The following is a 20,306-nucleotide window of genomic DNA, read 5'->3' as shown; positions in this document are numbered from 1 at the left end:
ATGCTGGAGCTCTAGGCAGCAACATGTCTGATTAGTCTGATAACGAGGAGGCGAACAACAGAGAATTCCCAGGTATTCGAGTAAAAAATGCCTGGATCCATGGTCCCAACTGCAGTCTCTGTATCCACGGATGGTCTCCACACGTCCACCTGTCTCCAACAATGACCCCAGACCCTTCTGCTGACCTCCCAGACCCCAGGTAATAACAGGTTGTTATCTCCTTAAGAAACCGGATCCGGACCGCAACCGTGTTCACACCGCACGGAAACCGGATGCAAACGGACCGGATCCGGACCGGATCCGGATAGGAACCGTACGGATCAGGTCCGGTCCGGATACGGTGCGGTCCGGACATCCGGTGCGGTTTTGACAAAACCGCAAGTGTGAACGGGGCCTAAAGTGAGGTGCTTTGGGTGATGCTCAACGGAAAGACTTTCAACCTACCATGGTTATAAGAAACACCTTAAAGAGAACCCAAGGTGGGTTTGAAGAATATTATCTGCATACAGAGGATGGATCTGCCTATACAGCCCAGCCTCTGTTGCTATCCCAAACCCCCCTAAGGTCCCCCTGCACTCTGCAATCCCTCATAAATCACAGCCGCGCTGCTGACAAACAGCTTGTCAGAGCTGGCTGTGTTTATCTCTATAGTGTCAGTCTGCTGCTCTCCCCGCCTCCTGCAGAACTCCAGTCCCCGCCTGCATCCCTTCCCTCCCCGCTGATTGGAGGGAAGGGACAGGGGCAGGGACCGGAGCTATGCAGGAGGCGGGGGAGCAGCTGAGACTGACACTACAGATGTAAACACAGCCTCACAGCACGGCTGTGATTTATGAGGGATTGCAGAGTGCAGGGGGAGCTTAGTGGGGTTTGGGATAGCAACAGAGGCTGGGCTGTATAGGCAGATCCAGCCTCTGTATGCAGATAACATTCTCTAAACACACCTCGGGTTCTCTTTAAAGGACAACTGAAGTGAAAGGGATATAGATGCTGCCATATTTGTTTCCTTTTAAACAATACCAGTTTCCTGGCAGCCCTACTGGTCTATTTGATTGTAGTAGTGTCTAAATAAGACCCGGAGCAAGCATGCCGCTCATCTTGTCAGATCTGACCATAATGTCAGAAACACCTGATCTGCTGCATGCTTGTTCAGGGTCTATGGCGAAAAGAATTAGAGGCAGAGTATCAACAGGACAGCCAGGCAACTGGTATTGCTTAAAAGGAAATAATTATGGCAGCCTCCATATACCTCTTGCTTCAGTTGTCCTTTAAAGTGTACCCAAGGCTACCTAGGGTATGAAAATACATACTTACCTAAGAGGGAAGCCTCTGGACCCTATAGAGCAGTGATGGCTAACCTTGGCACTCCAGCTGTGGTGGAACTACAAGTCCCATGAGGCATTTCAATACTCTGACAGCTCTAAGCATAACTCAGGGAGGCAGAGGCATGATGGTATTTGTAGTTTTGTCACAGCTGCAGTGCCAAGGTTAGCCATCACTGCTATAGAGGCTTCCCAAGCCGTCCTCTGGTCCTGTCGCTAAACCTGGACCCCCGAAAATTAAATCAGTTCCTGTGGGCACCTGCGATCGACAGACGTCTAACAGATGTCGGTGTTAAATTTCAGCTATCAGGCACCCAATGTGGCTATGCATTTATTGGTTGTAGACGATCGCCTACGACTATCGGTAGCTAGGATTTGGCATTAGTTGGAGAAGGTTAGGCATCAACAGCGGAGAGTTAAAGAGAACCCAAGGTGAGAGGGATATGGAGGCTGCCATATTTATTTTCTTTAAAACCATACCAGTTGCCTGGCAGTCCTCCTGATCCTATGAGCTTGATTCACTAAGACAAATAGCATGCCTTATCAAAGTTTGCACGCCTTATCAAAGTTAACACGCCTTATTAGAGTAGCATAGCGAGCACTACGAACTCGCAAGGGCTCCGGGCAGGACTAGTGGAGCTCTTGTCATTGCCAATTATCAGGCAGAAGTTTGTTATGCTACTCTGATAAGGCGTGCTAACTTTGATAAGGCATGCTATTTATCTTAGTGAATCAAGCCCTATGTCTCTAATATGTTTAGTCAGAGACCCTGAACAAGCATGCAGCAGATCAGGTGCTCTGACTCAGCTGATTTAGGTTTTTCTGGATTTGTCAAATACGTGTTCCAGGGTTTTGACTCAGACACTACTTCTGCCAGAAGATCAGCAGGGCTGCCAGGCAACTGCCATTGTTTACAAGAAAATAAATATGGCAGCCTCCATATCCCCTCTCACCTCGGGTTCCCTTTAAGGGTTAGGTTTAGAGTAGTATATACGGTAGTTAAATACTGGTAACTTCAATTACTGATATTTTACTATTTGCAGCTTCTTCTGGCGCCCAGCTGATGAGGTGACGCCACAATACGTACTGCCAAAAATGACCCGCAAGGGCTTGTCGGTAACCACATTGGGACTGCGCTCCTCTTCAGGGGAACAAGCGATTTCATGCTACTGCGCAGGCATGCTTGTGCTCGTGTCAGAAGGGCGTGGCCCTGAAGAGGAGCGCAGTCCCAATGTGATTACCGACAAGCCCTTGTGGGTAATCCCGCTGGTCTCGGGCAGAGGACCGCAGGGCAGTGCGGGGAGCCTCTGAAATCTTAACTGGAAAAACTTGCCAACTGCTGTAATGAAAACATTCCAAATCCCACTTTACTACAAAACTCTGTCTCATGCCAAAAGCTACAAGATAGTACAAGCATGGTGACACAGCGCAGGGTGACCCTAAGGCCAGCGAGGGAATAGAGCCAGTTATCTCACACACAGCTAAATATGCCACTAAATACCGTTTTGAGCAAACAAGCACAGGTGGTTAATTATTTAATGTTTAAAGTGGCCTTACCCAACTTTCTTACTTAGAGACCTGAACACTTAGGCCTGGCACACACACACACACACACACACACACGATAATCCATGACCAAGATCTTTTTGAGTGAACATAGAAAATCTATGCAGTGTAGAGTCTTATCATTTTGTCACTAGTTGTCCATCAGAGAGGTTTGAAATCTAATCCCTACCACAATCATATACTCCCATCATACTCGAAGGCTAATTTTGAAGGAAGCCAGTTATGTATACATTTTTGGAAAATGGGAAGAAAAGAAGGCCCAGAGAAAACCCATGCAGACCCAAGGAAAACATACAAACTCCATGCAGACATCGTTCTGGCTCAGATTCAAACCAGAGACTGCAAGGTGAGAGTGCCGTGCACTATGCAGTGGTACAGTGCAACTGTCAGAATAGCATACCCAATGCAGTGGTACAGTGCAACTGTCAGAATAGCATGCCCAAGAGTAGACAGGCTGGCCAGTATCTATGTATACGCACTTTCCAGGAAGTACTTTTGAACACATTAGAAATCCCTCATGGGGACATGTACTAGCCCAAATCCCATCAATAAAAAGGTTCAGAACCGCCATAATACTACCAACTACTGTAGGTGACCGATACATAGGAAAATACATTTACAGTGCACTGTACTCTGGGACAAGTGCACTTCTTATATTTAAGTATACACATTCTAAATGTTAGTTTTTTTTACAATAGTGGTCGCATAAGATGTTCACAACTCCCAGCCAATTATCTTTCCTTTCAAGAAACAGATTGCAGCTTCCGTTTACCTCACAGAAACCGTAACCAAGAATTGAACTTCATCCCAATCAGTAGCGGATTGTGGCTGATACGGAAATGTAAAAACGCAGACAACGTAAGCATGCAGCATTGTAAATAAGCTTATGTTTTGGGGCGCCTTCTCCCTCCCAGTGATTCTGTCACATTTGCAGCTTAGAAACCACACTCTGTCTTTTAAGCTATTAAATGAAGCAGGAATAATGACCCTTTGAACGTTCCTGCAGTAAAACCGTACCTCAAGCCGTCTCTCACTGTTTCTTGGCTGTTTAAGTGCTTCCGAAAACAGGCCTGTATTCCACCCAGTGGGTCGAAGAAGTTGGAGAAGCTCTTTTGCATAAATAATAACTGAAGTTTTTTAACTCTTCCTGTACTGGAAAACAATGAGACTCTTTTCATTGCTACTAATGTTCTATTTCTTCGCTGTACTACAAATACAATTAATTATCTCAAAGTGCATCAGAGCTCAGGAGAAGAAAAAAATGTATACATACCTGGGGCTTCCTCCAGCCCCATCCGCTCTTATCGCTTCCATGCCACCATCCTCCGTTGTCTGCAGCTCCGGTAACAGGTCCCCGTACTTCCATCAGTCGGAGCCAGTCTGACATAAAAGAAGTGCGCCCTCTATGTATCTCTCCAGCAGCTGCTGGAGAGATACGCAAAGAACGCACTTTTCCTGTGTAGACTGGAGCTGACTGACAGAAGTGACGGGACCCGTTACCGGAGCTGCAGGCAGCGGAGGACAGCGGCATGGGAGCGGTCCGAGCGGGTGGGGCTGAAGGAAGCCCCAGGTATGTATAAATCTTTTTCTTGTCCTGAGCTCTGAGTCCCTTTAAGTTTATTTTCGCTTCAGTTTTGCTTTAAGAGCAGTCTATACTTTTTAAAGTGTTTCTATTAACGTTTGTGTAAGCTTTTAGCTCTGCTTTACGTTTACATCGCTTTTTATTATTACATTTACCACAGTCTTTCTTGCAAGAAAATATTTGGCAACATTTTTATTGAAAGTAGGCCTGTGATCTTTACTTAATGTGCCTGCAAGATAATCAGCGCGTAACTGGTAATGAAAAGAAACTCCTTTAAAAGTCTTTGTTTCCAGAAGGAAATGCAGGCTGTGAACACAATCACAGAAGTAAATACGTTTCGGCGTGCATAATTCACGGCTCTAAGCGATCGTCCGCCTCGCTCAGCCCTCCGCGGGGACGGCTCCATTAGGGGGTGGTACTAATTAGCTTGTCATATTGATTACACTCTTGTATTTCTCTTAACCTTCAAAGAAAATGTCAACCTGTCTCAAGAGCCTGGCGGCATGGGTCTTCTGCGGATCAGGGAAGTAGAGGTTGTTGGAAGGAGAGATGGCGCTGCAGCGACAAGTGAAGTTACGCCGCCAACATTAACACAGAATAGCTGCTGGAGTGCAATCAGCAGGAAAGGTGTTGATTTTCCAAGTATGGTGCTGGCTGTAATGTAACACAGCTGTGACAAGCGAGAGCAGGAAAACGGGGCCTAATAATCAAATCTGACAGCAGAAACTGCTGGTAAGAGTGAGCAAGTTTCTCTGGGGAGACACACGACCTGCTGAACAGCAACTGCAAATATTGACCATTAAAGTAAACCTGAGACAAAAGGGTGTAAAAGTTTTATACATACCTGGGGCTTCCTTAAGCCCACTCCACGCAGATCGCTCCCTCGCCGCCCACCTCAGCCAACTGGATGCTCCGGTAGATGCCCCTGTTGCTTCGCCAGTCGGTGCGCACCGCACATGCATGGGCCTGGATGCGATCCTGTCACGGGGAACGGTTTACGCTTGTGCAGTACTATGGGCGAGTGCGGGCAGACTGCGCCTGTGCTGGCTGGCCCAGGCTAACCAAAGATAGCAGGACATCCAGGAGGCAGAGGAGGACAGCGAGGGATCGATCTTGCATGGAGGGGGCTGGAGGAAGCCCCAGGTATGTATAAAAAAAAAAAAAACTTTTACACCCTTTCGTCTCAAGTGTACCTAAAGGGCAACTGAAGTGAGAAGTATATGGAGGCTGCCATATTGATTTCCTTTTAAACCATACCAGTTGCCTGGCAGTCTTGCAGACCTCTTTGGACTAAGTAGTGTCTAAATAACACACCAAATAAACTTGCTGCTAATCTTCCCAGATTTTTCTCAGAAACTGATCTGCATGCTGGTACAGGGTCTATGGCTAGAAGTCCTACAGTCAGTGGATCAGCAGGACTGCCAGGCAACTTGTACTTTTTAAAAGGAAATAAATTTGGCAGCCTCCATATCACTCTCTCTTGAGGTGTCCTTTAAAGTGTACCGGAGACATTTGTAACCCTGTAGTCCATCAGCTCCTTGCTGTCCTCCGGGTCCCCTCCTCCGTTCTTCCACTGTAGGCCCAGGAAAGGTCCCAGACTGAGCCAGTCGCAGACAATAGGACCTTCCAATCATGCTCCCGTTGCCGGGAGAGTTCTGTGCAAGCCCGTTTAGACAGTAACTGCAATCAGTGGCCCACAGCAGGGCTGGATTACGGACTCCACAGTGGAAGAACAGAGAGGAGCAGATCCAGCCAGGAGCGCTATCAGGGGGTCTGTGCATCCAGGACCGCCAAATCGCAGTAATCCACGACTGGTTCAGTCTGGGACATTACCAGGGACTACAGCGGAAGAACAGAGGGGACCAGAAGGACGGCGAGGTTACGGAGCACAGGGGGCTGGAGGAAGTCCCCGGGTAAGTATAAATCCTTTTCTTATGAATGGCTCAGGTTAAATAACATACTTTTACATTTTTTTTTATTAGCTGTGTTACATAAATCACAACACTTTCCTCCCTCTTTAGCCAAAATCTTCGACTGGAGCAGAATGTCGAGGATGGGCGGGGGAAAAGTGTCAGTACTTCCTCCTCTCCGCCCGCCATCACTCGCCGCTATTAGTCTTGGTCTTCTTGAGGTAATTTAGCTCAGAATGATAGTGTACTAATACAGCTATTAGTACACTCTCATTCAGAGCTAAATTACCTAAAGTCTGCACACAGCCCAGCTCCCCAGCACACTGTGCAGATAGGCACTAATAGCGGCAAGTGAAAGGGGCATTCCTGATGACAGGCAGAGAGGAGGGAGTACTGACACTTCCTCCCCGCCCATCAGTGAGCTCTGCACCGTAGCTGTGCAGAGCGGGGGACGGGGGAGGATTGTTCTGCGACTCGTGTCACAGCACAGGTAATATATAAAAGCAATAAAAACATGTATAAATTAGGTCAGGGGTACTTTAAAGTATGTTTAAAATTGCGCCACTGCAGTACCTGTTATCTAACTAACATTACATAACTAATCAGAGCCAGATCTTCAGTACTCGCACCCGCGCAAGATCCCACAACCCCACACACGAATGTCGCCACTGGTGATAAATTTCAGAATGTAAATAAGGGTGAGGAAGAATTTAATAATAAGCAAAACACTGACTAAATAATTTATAAATAAATATTGTTAAAAAAATAAGCTATTTTATTCATTGCTATCACCACAATTCTCTTTAACGGCAATCCTGCTTAATCAGATATAGGAAAGATTTAAAAAACAAAATACAAAAACATAAAAAGAAAATTCACACTCACTGCATTTCTCAAAACAGCATAAAACTAAAAAAAAGTGAGAAGCTGCCATTTCTTGCCATCAGCATGTGGAAAGAGTCCAGTAATGCATATGCATGTCGCCATCGCTCACCTATCGGCCAATGGTAAATCCACATCTGTAAAGACTCACCTGTAAGTAGTGTTGGGGACATACACATCCCTGGCTGGGAACTCCAGGATATCCCGTGTTGGCCGCACTCGGCTGTCAGGGTAGGGTTTCACCTGCAGTAACTCAGGTGTCAAACAATAATTTGGATTCTCGGGAGCCGGGGATATGTCGAGCTTCAACTGAGCTGCAAATGGCAAGGAGAAAACTTTAAGTAAAGTTAACATACAAATATGAAAGTTGCCAGGCAACTGGTATTGCTTAAAGGAAATAAATATGGCAGCCTCCATATCGCTCTCCTTTCATTTGTCCTTTAAGTCAGCTAAGGAGGCTAATAATGATCGTCTTTGCGGGCAATCCGGCATGGATACAGCAGCACACAACCTCTGACTGCCACCCACCCAGCCAGCCGTCTGCCAGGTGGAGAAATTCAGCCGAGTGACAGCCGATAGCTTTGTTCTCCAAGCTCATCCCAGGACAAATCTGGGCTGCTTTGTCAGCCCTTTGCCCCCCCCCCCCCCTCCCCCGTCTTGCAAGAGAACGCGTTGTCAGCCTATAGGCTGAATACATGTCAGGAAAGCCTCGGCCCAGTAGATGTTGCCTAAGGGTGACATCAATCTAGCAAGGGAGACATAAGCCAGGAATAAAAAAAATCAGTTTTACTTTCCTGAGGCTTCTACCAGCCCCCTGCAGCCGTCCCGTGCCCTTGCAGTCACTCACTGAGCCTTCGGTTCCCCGCCGCCAGCTAGTTTAGTTTTCCCTGAAAGACCAGACCACGCCTATTTTTCTTTGCATTCCCATCTGAAATAGCGTCCTACGCCTGTGCAGGATGCTATTGAGGATGGGAACATGAAGAAGGATACGCATGGCCAGGCCTGCGCAGGAAGCCCGCCGACTCCCTGGGACGACTGCAGTGGGCTGGTAGAAGCCCCAGGCAAGTAAAACTGACTTTTTATTCCTGGCTTAAGTCTCCCTTTAAGACTGCATACATCAACTTTGATTGGCCATCTTTACCACTTGGCCATTTTTACCATGTAGTGTAAGAGCTAGCCTACTCAATCTGTTCATAGTTTTCAAATTGTGTTGGCACTCACAACACATGAAGGTGGTAAAAATGACCAATCACTGACCAATAAAAAAAATGGATGTGTGTATGCACCCTAATAGAGAGGCTTGCAAGGTGAACAGGGAAGGGGCAAAATTGACTTTCAAAATAAATGTTAAACTAGGCACACTACTTTATAAAACAATATCTGTGGCCATTCTAGATTTTTTGATGCAGGTAACCTACTAATATTATTATTATTATTTAGTATTTATATAGCGCCCACATATTACGCAGCGCTGTACAGAGTATATATATATATATCTTGTCACTAACTGTCCCTCAAAGGAACTCACAATCTAATCCCTACCATCGCCATAAGTCTAAATTATGTAGTGTAAGTACTGTAGTCTAGGGCCAATTTTAGGGGGAGCCAATTAACTTATCCGTATGTTTTTTTGGAATGTGGGAGGAAACCGGAGTGTCCGGAGGAAACCCACATAGACACGGAGAGAACATACAAACTCTTTGAAGATAGTGCCCTGGCTGGGATTCGAACCAGGGACCCAGCGCTGCAAGGCGAGAGAGCTAACCACTACGCCACCGTGCTGCCGTGCTAATATGCATTCTTCATTGTGCTTTCAGTTAGAATTTACCTCGTTTGTGTTGGGTGAACTGTAATTGACAAGACACAGAACATTTCACGCTTTTCTCCTGGCGGACTCAAAGTGCCAGAGCTGCAGCCACTAGGTCGCGCTCTATAGACAGTAGCAGTGTTAGTAAATCTTGTCCAAGGATTCCTTACTGAATAGGGGCTGGTTTACTGAACAGGAAGAGCAGAGACTCAAACCCAGGTCATAGCAAACAAAGACTACTTCTCAGCTGACAGAAGCCCCACTAGGTAATTTATCAAAATCAGTGAAAGAGAAACTGAAGCAGAACTGTGCAAACACAGAGCGGATATCCAGATCAAGCATTCAGTCTATTCAAAAAACAAGATAACAGTAGTCCCTTTCTTATCTCCCATGGAGAAAAACATTTCTCAGGACAACAGCAGTACCATAGAATATTTTTTATTCAACCAGCAATCATGATTTAAAAACAATGAGGATCCCCAGACCGGTTACCATCCGTACACTCCATAATGAATAATATACAATAATATATTTTAGTCTGCTCAGCTTGAAAAACTCTCAGAAACTATCAGCAGGTAGGTCCAATCATTCGTAGCCCACCAATAATAGTCAGTTAACAATACAAAAAGGAGGTGGTTTTGTATTGTTAATTGACTATTATTGGTGGGCTACGACTGATTGGACCAACTTGCTGATAGTTTCTAAGAGTTTTTCAAGCTGAGCAGACTAAAATATATTATTGTATATTATTCATTATGGAGTGTACGGATGGTAACAGGTCTGGGGATCCTCTTTGTTTTTAATTGTTTTTAATTCATGATTGCTGGTTAAATAAAAATTATTCTATGGTACTGCTGTTGTCCTGAGAAATGTTTTTCTCCATGGGAGATAAGAAAGGGACTACTGTTATCTTGTTTTTTGATTATATGTTTTTTGGGTCGGTGATCCTAGTTCCTATTTTTCATGTATTCCTTATTTAGGATATGCTGTCAGTGGGTGAGACTAGACAGCTTTGGGTCTGATTTAGGTTTTAACAAGCATTCAGTCTAGTCACACTGAGCAAATGCTCTACCGCTGTACCTCTTTTTTGTGTGTTTGTTTTTGCATCAAATTTGCCTGGAATATCCTTGCACTGGTTTTCATAAGTCCATGTTCTTTTTACAGTCAGCTACATTGCAAAAATCTACATGTCAAAGGTGAAATATTTTTGCCTGGAGCTTTGCTTTAAAACTCGAGGAAAAAAAGAAAAGACATACCTGTGATGGGTCGTAATCTTCTTAAAACAGAAGACGGCCTTCTCATGTCAGCCAGGAATTTATACAGATCTTCATCACTTAACCGGTCGCCTTCCTAGAAAACCAATAAAAGTCAATAAGTTATAATTCTCCATCAGACCCGTTCCCCCTTGTGAGTGACCCTCCAGCTGTTGCACAAGATGAGGGCGAGAGCAAACCTTGGCAGGGCATGCTGGGACCTGCAGCACCTTCCCACCATAGCAAGTTGTGGTAACTTAAAGAGAATCTGTATTGTTAAAATTGCACAAAAGTAAACATACCAGTGCGTTAGGGGACATCTCCTATTACCCTCTGTCACAATTTCGCCGCTCCTCGCCGCATTAAAAGTGGTTAAAAACAGTTTTAAAAAGTTTGTTTGTAAACAAACAAAATGGCCACCAAAACAGGAAGAAGGTTGATGTACAGTATGTCCACACATAGAAAATACATCCATACACAAGCAGGCTGTATACACCCTTCCTTTTGAATCTCAAGAGATCATTTGTGTGTTTCTTTCCCCCTGCAGTTCTCATGCACTGAAGTTTCAGGCTGCTCGTTTCTTCCTGCAAACAGCTTTGCCTTTGTCTGTAATTCCTCAGTATGTGAAAGCCCAGCCAGCTCAGAGGACGATTTATCCAGCTTGTAAAAGATAAGAGAGAAGAGAGAAGCTGCTCTAATCTAAATAATACACAGGCAGTGTGCATAGAGGGGCCTGGAAGGGGGAGTTCATAGCAGAACCACAACACTGAAGAACTTGGCAGCCTTCCAGACACAGGCCGACAAGTCTGACAGGGGAAAGATACATTGATTTATTACGGAGACAGTGATAGTATAAAGTGCTGCAGTAAGCCAGAACACATTAGAATAGCTTTTGGAACTTGTAGGATGATAAAAAACAGGATGCAATTTTTGTTACGGAGTCTCTTTAAAGAGAGTGTGAAGTCTAATTTGAAAATAAAAATGAAAATAAAAAACAGGTACTAACCTAAGGAGAGGTAAGGCTCTGGGTCCTAATGAGCCTTCCCGTTCTCAGTGTTCCCCTGCAACCTCCTCCGTTAGCAGTCCACGACCAATTTAGCCATGGCTGCTATCCTGTAGGTTGGGGAGACTTCGGCAGCCTTCGGAAGCACTTGGGCTTCAGAAGACGAAATACAATTTTATTGAATGTTATGTCAGAGTTTTATCCTACTTTAAAGGACTTACGAGGCCAAAATGGCTAAAAAAGCCAAGTACCTGCAAGATGTTTAAATGCACGGAGGACGCCGTCCGCGCCCTCCGTGCAGTTCCGCCGGGTCCCCTTCCTGAATTCGCCCCCCATTCCGGGTTCTCATGCCGCTCCTAATATGGCCACTGGAGCTGGCTGCGCAGCTCTAGGGCCAACCCCCCGAACCACGCACTGTAGCGTGGTTCGGAGGGGTTGGCCCTAGAGCTGCGCAGTCGCACTCGCGGCAATGCGGACTGCGCAGCCACGGCCAGCTTCGGCGGCCATATTAGGAGCGGCATGAGAGTCCGACCCGGCCTGTCTGGTCGCGATCGGCACGGGGGGGGGGGGGCGATTTCAGGAAGGGGACCCTGGGGGAACTGCACGGAGGGCGCGGACGGCGTCCTCCATGCATTTAAACATCTTGCAGGTACTTGGCTTTTTTAGCCATTTTGGCCTCGTAAGTCCTTTAAAGAAATGGTCAATCGTTATCTATAGATTTGATCGCAATTATTATCATAAGTCGATTGGTTAATGCTGTGGATTGATGAAATATGTTTTTACCGTTTTTAATTTTCGACCACCTCATTGAAACTCTGATTGCATTGCACCATTAAAGGGAACCTGAATTTGGGTAGGAAGTCCATCACTGGGATTCCAGTCAGTCCGCGCATGCATGCGCCCCACGCCGCACTGCGCTCCTATTTATTAAATTCCTGCATTGCCCATTGACCTCAATGATTTCCACCACCGCTGCGTTACAGCAGAAGTCATTGGGTAACGTGCTGCAGCTCGGCGCGATTCAGAAGCTCCCAGTGCAATGTGCTACGCAGAGGCGTAGCTATGGGTGGGGAAGGGGGGACATGCGTCCCCGGGCGCAGCACTGTGAGGGTGCTCAACACAGCCGCTGCACCCCATGTGCATGAGAGGCGGCTTGCTGGCTACCTGAAGTGCCCCTGCTTCTTTCCCTCCCTCTGGAGAGGAGTGCAGAACAAAAAAAGGTGGGGTACATCTGACTATTTAAAGGTGGGCACACCTGACTATCTGAATGTAGAAAGGGGCACATCGGGCTATCTAAACAGCATTTGTACATTTTACTCCACCCACGACCACAACAACATTCTTATGTGATGCTAAGCCAATTTTGTCCAGAGAAGGCGCAAAAATAGTCTTTGTCCCCAGGTGCTGAAAACCCCAACTACGCCTCTGGTGCAAGGCTCCTTACACTTGCATTGCCGTTGTGTTAGCCTGTGGTAAAATAGGGTAATGAAACGCACACTTGTAATACAAGTGCAAAAGTGGCCTTAAAGGGAAGGTTCAGGGAGGGAGGAGAAAAAATAAAAATAAATTTCCACTTACCTGGGGCTTCCTCCAGCCCGTGGCAGGCAGGAGGTGCCCTCGCCGCCGCTCCGCAGGCTCCCGGTGGCCGACCCGACCTGACCAGGCCGGCTGCCAGGTTGGGCTCTTCTGCGCTCCAAGGCCCGGAACTTCTGCGTCCCACGCCGGCGCTCTGACGTCATCGGACGTCCGCCGGGCTGTACTGCGCATGAGCAGAACTACTGCGCATGCGCAGTACAGCCCGGCGGACGTCCGATGACGTCAGAGCGCATCGTGGGACGCAGAAGTGCCAGGACTTGGAGCGCAGAAGAGCCCGGCCTGGCCAGGTCGGGTCGGCCACCGGGAGCCTGCGGAGCGGCGGCGAGGGCACCTCCTGCCTGCCACGGGCTGGAGGAAGCCCCAGGTAAGTGGAAATTGATTTTTATTTTTTCTCCACCCTCCCTGAACCTTCCCTTTAAAGGCAACCTAAAGTGAGGCTTCCATATGTATTTCCTTTTTTAAGAAATACCAGTTGCTATTCTGATGATCTCTTTGGCTGCAATAGTATCTGAATCACAACCCTGAAACAAGCATGCAGCTAATCCAGTCAAACGTTAAAGTCAGAGCACCTGATCTGCATGCTTGTTCAGGGTCTATGGCTAAAAGTATTAAAGGCAGAGGATCAGCAGGACAGCCAGGCAATATGCATTGTTTTAACGGAAATAAATATGACAGCCTCTATATCCGTCTCGCTTCAGGTTCCCTTTAAGGAATCTGCCACCATTATCTCACATTTTACAAGTCTTGTGTAGTCCATCCCTCAACAGGTAAGAACTGTTTTGGTGGCACAAGTGATACAACAACAATAATGGGCAGATAAATATCTCACAACACGAAAATGATTTACCATCTTCGTTTTATAGTATTTTCATCATGACTGGATTGTAATTACACGAAAACTGGTCATGTGCAAAAATACACCAGCTGAACTTTTCTTTGGTACACAAATTCTTTTCTGCTTTTTACCTACTGGGAAAAGTACAATACCTGTTTGAAGAAATTGGTGACAGTTAGAGTTGCTGGACGAAAGCTGGTCAGGTTACAAGATTCATCCCCGCTAGTGGTACGTTCCAGCGATCTTCTTCCAACGATGCTGGAGTTCCGGCGTTCTGACCAGGAGCCCTTACGCTCTAAACAAAGGGGTGGAGCAAGAGATTTATCACTCGTCTATGTAAATCTATTAAAGCCCAATGCCAAACATGTTCCTATAGCTTAGTGTGCAAAGTTACCTAAAGTTACTATTGTGCATTAATGGGAATCTGAAGTGAGAGGGATATGGAGGCTGACATATTTCTTTCTTTTTAAATAATACCAATTGCCTGGCAGTCTTGCTGATCTTTTTTGCTGCAATAGTGTCTGAATCACTCACCTAAAACAAGCTAACCAGGTCAGAAAATCTGATCTTTGCGCATGTTTAGGGTCTATGGCTATAAGTATTTAGAGGCAAAGGATCAGAAGGACTGTCAGCAATTTGCATAGTTTAAAAGTATGATAAATCACATATTTCAGCCTCCATATCCCTCTCACTTTAGATTCCCTTTAAAAAGGTACCTAAAGTAAAAAAAAAATCTGGGCAGTTTAACTTAGCTGTGGCTTCTTCCATCCCCCTGAAAACCGCCTGGTCCATCGTTGCTCCATTCAGCCGCTGTCCCCCGCCGTAAGCTGGCTGACTTACAAGCGCTTTTAGGGCGATTTCTAAAATTGCCAGCGCTTAACCACCTGAGTGGTATGGACGAGCTCAGCACGTCCATTACCGCCACGGTGGATTGCTCACCCCCTGTTGGGCCGATTTGCATAATTTTTTTTTTTTAAACACGCAGCTAGCACTTTTACCTAGTGTTTTACCCGATCACCGCCGCTCACTGCCACCCGCCGCAGACCCCATGCGCAGCCTGGCCAATCACGGCCAGGCTGCGCTATGGGGTGGATCGGGACTCTCCCTGATGTCATGATGTCAATGACGTCACTCCGATCGTCGCCATGGCGACGGGGGAAGCCCTTACAGGAAATCCCGTTCAGAACGGTATTTCCTGTTGGGTATGATCGCTCGGAGGGGTGGGAGGGATGCTGCAGGGAGGGGGGAATCATGTAGTTAGCGCTAGGCTAGCTACATGATAAAAAATAAATAAAGTAAAAAAAAAAAAAACACCCGCGACTGTGCGCCGCAAAAAAATCAGAACGCCAGGGTGGTTAAACAAATCCGCAAACGCTCATAGTGTGAACAAGCCCTAACCAATCATTCTGTAGAGATCACCTGACAAGACGGAATATGTTGCCACCTGTGATAAATTTCAAAATAATATATAAATTAATTTGTAAAAAAAAAAAACAATTTTATTCATTATGCTTTCACTTTAATGTTATTTCCTCTTTAAAGAACAACTGAAGTGAGAAGAATTTGGAGGCTAGCATATTTATTTCCTTTTAGGCTCTGTTCACATTGGTCAGGATGCAGAATGGAAACGGAATGCGCATCCACGAGGCGGAAGCGTTCCATCCATTCTGCGTCCGCTGTGCGCAAAATACCAGATTGTTCCGTGTCAGCATCGTCACATCGGTGCTCACCTGTCTCGCTGCCGCCGCTCGGTCCCTTCAGCAGCCCGGAGGCCAGCAGAAGCATGGCTTTCCATAGGCTGCAACAGGCCAATTCTCCCTAGCAACAGGGACTGTTTTCATTGGTTCAGCATAAACTAATTAGAATTCTCCCTGTTGCTGAAGATCCCCATTGGTCTGCTGCAGCTCAATGGAGAATCCCCGGCCAACGGTCTGTTCAGAAGGGGCCGAGCACCGGCGATGGGCGGCGGGACACGTGTATATGACGTCATGGTGGCGGTGTGGATGTGAGCAAAATGGGCAACGCGAATGCGGCAACCATCTCAGTGATAATGGACATTGTCCGATCTTATAGGCTTTCATTGGCCACGTTTTCCCATCAAGTCATGGAAAAAGTGCAAAGTCCGGACTCTACGTTCCGTCTTGCATTCCGCTGCACATGGATCGTACATGGATCAATGTTTTTAACGAGAGGAAGAGAGGCCTAATTTTAACAGGATCCACCTCCTGCATTTTCGAGGATCTCACGTATACGTTTTTAAAGAGACTCCGTAACAAAAATTGCATCCTGTTTTTTATCATCCTACAAGTTCAAAAAGCTATTCTAGTCTGTTCTGGCTTACTGCAGCACGTTCTACTATCACAGTCTCTGTAATAAATCAATGTATCTTTCCCCTGTCAGACTTGTCAGCCTGTGTCTGGAAGGCTGCCAAGTTCTTCAGTGTTGTGGTTCTGCTATGCACTCCCCCTTCCAGGCCCCTCTATGCACACTGCCTGTGTATTATTTAGATTAGAGCAGCTTCTCTCTTATCTTTTACAAGCTGGATAAATCGTCCTCTGAGCTGGCTGGGCTTTCACATACTGAGGAATTACAGACAAGGGCAAAGCTGTTTGCAGGAAGAAACAAGCAGCCTGAAACTTCAGTGCATGAGAACAGGGGGAAAGAAACACACAAATGATCTCTTGAGATTCAAAAGGAAGGCTGTATACAGCCTGCTTGTGTATGGATGAATTTTCTATGTGTGGACATACTGTACATCAACCTACTTCCTGTTTTGGTGGCCATTTTGTTTGTTTATAAACAAACTTTTTAAAACTGTTTTTAACCAGTTTTAATGCGGCGAGGAGCGGCGAAATTGTGTCAGAGGGTAATAGGAGATGTCCCCTAACGCACTGGTATGTTTACTTTTGTGCGATTTTAACAATACAGATTCTCTTTAAAGCAAGTGTGAACCGACCCTTACACAATAGCAATTGCCGGGCTGCCGTACAGATCTTTTTGGCAGGAGCGGTGTCCGAAACACAGCAGAGACAAGCATGCAGCTAATCTTGTCAGATCTGACAATAATCTGACAATAATGTCAGAAACACCTGATCTGCTGCATGCTTGGTTCAGGGGGTATGGCTTAAAGGGAGGGTCCAAGCTCGCAAAAAAAAAAAAAAAACACCCACTTACCCGGGACTTCTTCCAGCCTCTGGCAGCCATCCTGTACCCTCGCCGCAGCTCCGGTGCCTCCCGTTGTACCGCGATGGTACCACCGGATGGCGAGGTCGGCATCCTGGTCGGCTTCTGCAGCGCGGGACAACAGGAGGCACCGGAGCTGCGGCGAGGGCACAAGATGGCTGCCAGAGGCTGGAAGAAGCCCCGGGTAAGTGGATGTTTTTTTTTTTTTTTTTGCGAGCTTGGATGTTTCCTTTAAATAAATAAGGCAGCCTCCACATACCTCTCTCCAGTTGTCCTTTAAGAAACCACTTGTGCCCAGAAATGGACTTAAAAACAATTAACATCTTTGATCCTAACGACATGAATATATAGGCTACATATTGTGCTTTTACAATCTAGCTCAGTAAGAATAAAGTTTTACTGAAAGAAGGAAAAACAAAATCAGTAAATATTGGTGATTACTCAACGTCACTCCAGTTCTGGTAACCGTAAAACAAATGGACTTTCTTGCACTTCAATAGAACAAGTACTTTATAACTGAATCTTTGAAGGACTTTGTGGACAGACATGAAAAACAGAGCAATAAACTACGCAAAGTTCAGCGAAGCTTTGCGGTTTTCTTAATAATAGATTGTCTTTAAACAATTCCCTCCTTCGGCAACCTTTCCGCAGAAGTGAATAAAAATGCCAGTGCAATACCTCCAGGTCCAATTTCTAACTCGTTGGAGTCTCGCTCCAGGCTGCCAGCGCTGCTCACAATGTTCATGAGATGAATTGCCGTCCACGCAAAGGGCATGCGATACCGCCCCAGCCTCTGGCAGAACTGCTCCCCCTGACTGCGCAGCTTTTCCAGTTTCTCCTTGTTCTGCAAAACATCATGGAGTCAGAGGTGCTAAGAATACAACACGCTGAAAGGTCAGTAGTAAATATGATTGGTAAAATAGCAAAGGTCGGGGTGGATGTGTTTAGGAAGGCAAGCTCATGGTTGAATAGGCAAAGAAGGGGTCATATGGCTGTGTAGGCTGAGAAAGGGTTAAAGTGGACCTGAACTCTTGCACAGCACATAAGGAAAACATATAGAAATGTACCCTTTATGTACTTCGAGAGTTTAGTCTGTCTAGTTCGCCTTTATCTGTGACTAAGCACAAGTTTGTAAGTTGATCCATCAGTTGTGTCAACTGGCTGTCACTGCAGAGAGCTAATTGGTAAACAAAGGATGTTAATACGTCTGATTCCATGAAAGCAGAGAGTAGACACACTGTTACAGCTGATACTTATCCTGCAAAAAATCTGCAAAGAAATGCGTTTCTCTAAAGCAGGGGTCCCCAAACTTTTTCGGTCAAGGGCCGAGTCAATATACTTCAGACTGCTGGGGGGGGGGGGGGGAACATACATAAAATGATGTTGAAAAACATTGCGTCTAGGTATTGATTCCCCCCAATCATGCCCGGAGGAGAACTCCCAGCAGCAGCCATTCAGTCATGCGGCGCCCGCAGAACTTCTTTGTGCACCAGACAGTGAAGCATACCCAGGTGACAACCTGCCGTCCAATTAGACAGCAGTGTCACCTGAAGCAGAGCAAGCAAAGGACTGCTCACTGGCTTCACAGTATGTAGATGGGTGGAACCAGCACTGCTATTCTATATGTGGGCCACCGATATTTAAAGGTGCAGTGGTCCGAATCTATAAGTTATACATTTTGTGTTTGGTGGCCAGTGAAAAAGCCTTGAGTGGCCGCATTCGGCCAGCGGGCCTTAGTTTGAGGACCACTGCTCTAAAGGTTGTTATGCTGTTGCGTATCTTTTAAAGCAGAGAGGAAGTCCTGAGTTCAGGTCCGCTTTAAAGAGAACCCGAGGCAAACCAATAGACAAAAATTAAATACTTAAAGGACTTACGAGGCCAAGTTATGGAAAAAAAGTTAATTACCTGCTTCACCTTTTACGGCACGGAGGACGCCGTCCGCGCCCTCCGTGCCGATCCGCCGGGTCCCCCCGCTCGTCAGCCCCCCGGGGATGGCTCCCGACCCCACGGCCGGGTCGGCTCCCCTGCCTCTCCCAAAATGGCCGCTCGCTCTGGCCGCGGCTGCGCAGTCCGCATAGCCGCGAGTGCGGCTGCGCAGCTCTAGGGCCAACCTCCCCGATTCACGCAGCGTGGATCGGGGAGGTTGGCCCTAGAGCTGCGCAGCCGCACTCGCGGCTATGCGGACTGCGCAGCCGCGGCCAGAGCGAGCGGCCATTTTGGGAGAGGCAGGGGAGCCGACCCGACCGTGGGGTCGGGAGCCATCCCCGGGGGGCTGACGAGCGGGGGGACCCGGCGGATCGGCACGGAGGGCGCGGACGGCGTCCTCCGTGCCGTATAAGGTGAAGCAGGTAATTAACTTTTTTATCATTACTTGGCCTCGTAAGTCCTTTAACTAAGAAGAGGGAAGTCTCTGGATCCTCCTCCAGAACACCACTGAAGCCTGAGACTCTTCTAAGAACGCGACAGCTCTCACCTTCATGCACAAGCACAGCCGTACTGCGCCTGCCCAAAACGACCGTGCCTGCACTGTAGCACAGAGCGCCTTGTGGACGAGCAGCTTCAGCATACTGCGCAGGCGCGGCCGTATTTGTGCATGGGCTGTACGGACGCCCTCATGCATGAGGAGAAGCATAGTCACGTAATATCCAACAAGCTCTTGTGAGACGTTATTTATCAGAGCTGTGAAATCGGAGTCGAGTTGGAGCAATTTTGGGTACCTGGCGTTTCATAAACTGAGGAGTCGGATTATTTTGTACATGGGCTGTGGAGTTGGAGTCGCAGTTGGAGTCGGAACAATTTTGGGTACCTGGAGTCGGTGGTTTCATAAACTCCACAGCCTTGTTATTTATATAGCTTGGAAATGGACCATTTTATTTCGGCCAAGGTGGAATTGATGAGGCGAATCTTTGCACAACATTTGCATAATCCTGTATCAACTCAGAATTGAATTGAAGAACAGAATTTTTTGCATCTTGTTGACCTTAATTACGGCACTGCTTTCCTTTCCACCCTTGGTTTTCCTGTTTCCCGACAGTGTTCTAGCTATGCAGTCTATATATAAAGCGGGTGGACCCCCAGAACATATCCAGCAAGGGCTTGTCTGTAAGGTTACGTGGCTCCTTGTCATGCATGAGCGCAGCCGTACTGCACCTGCACGGGTATGACTGCGTCTGTGGAGTAAGCAGGAGCCAAAAGTAATCATCGTCATGATTTACAAGCGGATCTCAGGAAGTGGGGGTGGTCTCTGGGAGGACACGGGTAGCTTCTAGAGGAACTCTTAGGTAAGTATCTGTATGGTTGTTTTTTTTTTGGGGGGGAGGGCGGGGATTGCCTCAGGTTAGCAAAATAAACAGCTGCACAATAATGCTAT

General features: G+C 46.8%; 1 protein-coding gene across 16 annotated transcripts in view; it reads right to left on the bottom strand.

The window, feature by feature from the left end:
• The window catches only part of DOCK7 (dedicator of cytokinesis 7), a 279,505-nt gene that overhangs the window by 162,373 nt on the left and 96,826 nt on the right, over positions 1–20,306 (bottom strand). For all 16 annotated transcript variants that reach the window (XM_068239352.1, XM_068239337.1, XM_068239340.1 and 13 more), the window contains 4 exons: positions 17,615–17,780; positions 13,906–14,048; positions 10,323–10,416; positions 7,411–7,573 (listed from right to left, as the gene is read on the bottom strand). In XM_068239352.1, coding sequence (XP_068095453.1) covers positions 7,411–7,573; positions 10,323–10,416; positions 13,906–14,048; positions 17,615–17,780 — 566 coding nt within the window. The remainder of the gene's footprint in view (positions 1–7,410; positions 7,574–10,322; positions 10,417–13,905; positions 14,049–17,614; positions 17,781–20,306) is intronic.

The sequence above is a fragment of the Hyperolius riggenbachi genome, chromosome 6, assembly GCF_040937935.1.
Source record: "Hyperolius riggenbachi isolate aHypRig1 chromosome 6, aHypRig1.pri, whole genome shotgun sequence".
Lineage (NCBI taxonomy): Eukaryota > Metazoa > Chordata > Amphibia > Anura > Hyperoliidae > Hyperolius > Hyperolius riggenbachi.
Note: the sequence above shows the minus strand (reverse complement) of the source record. Positions and strands in the feature narration are given on the sequence as shown.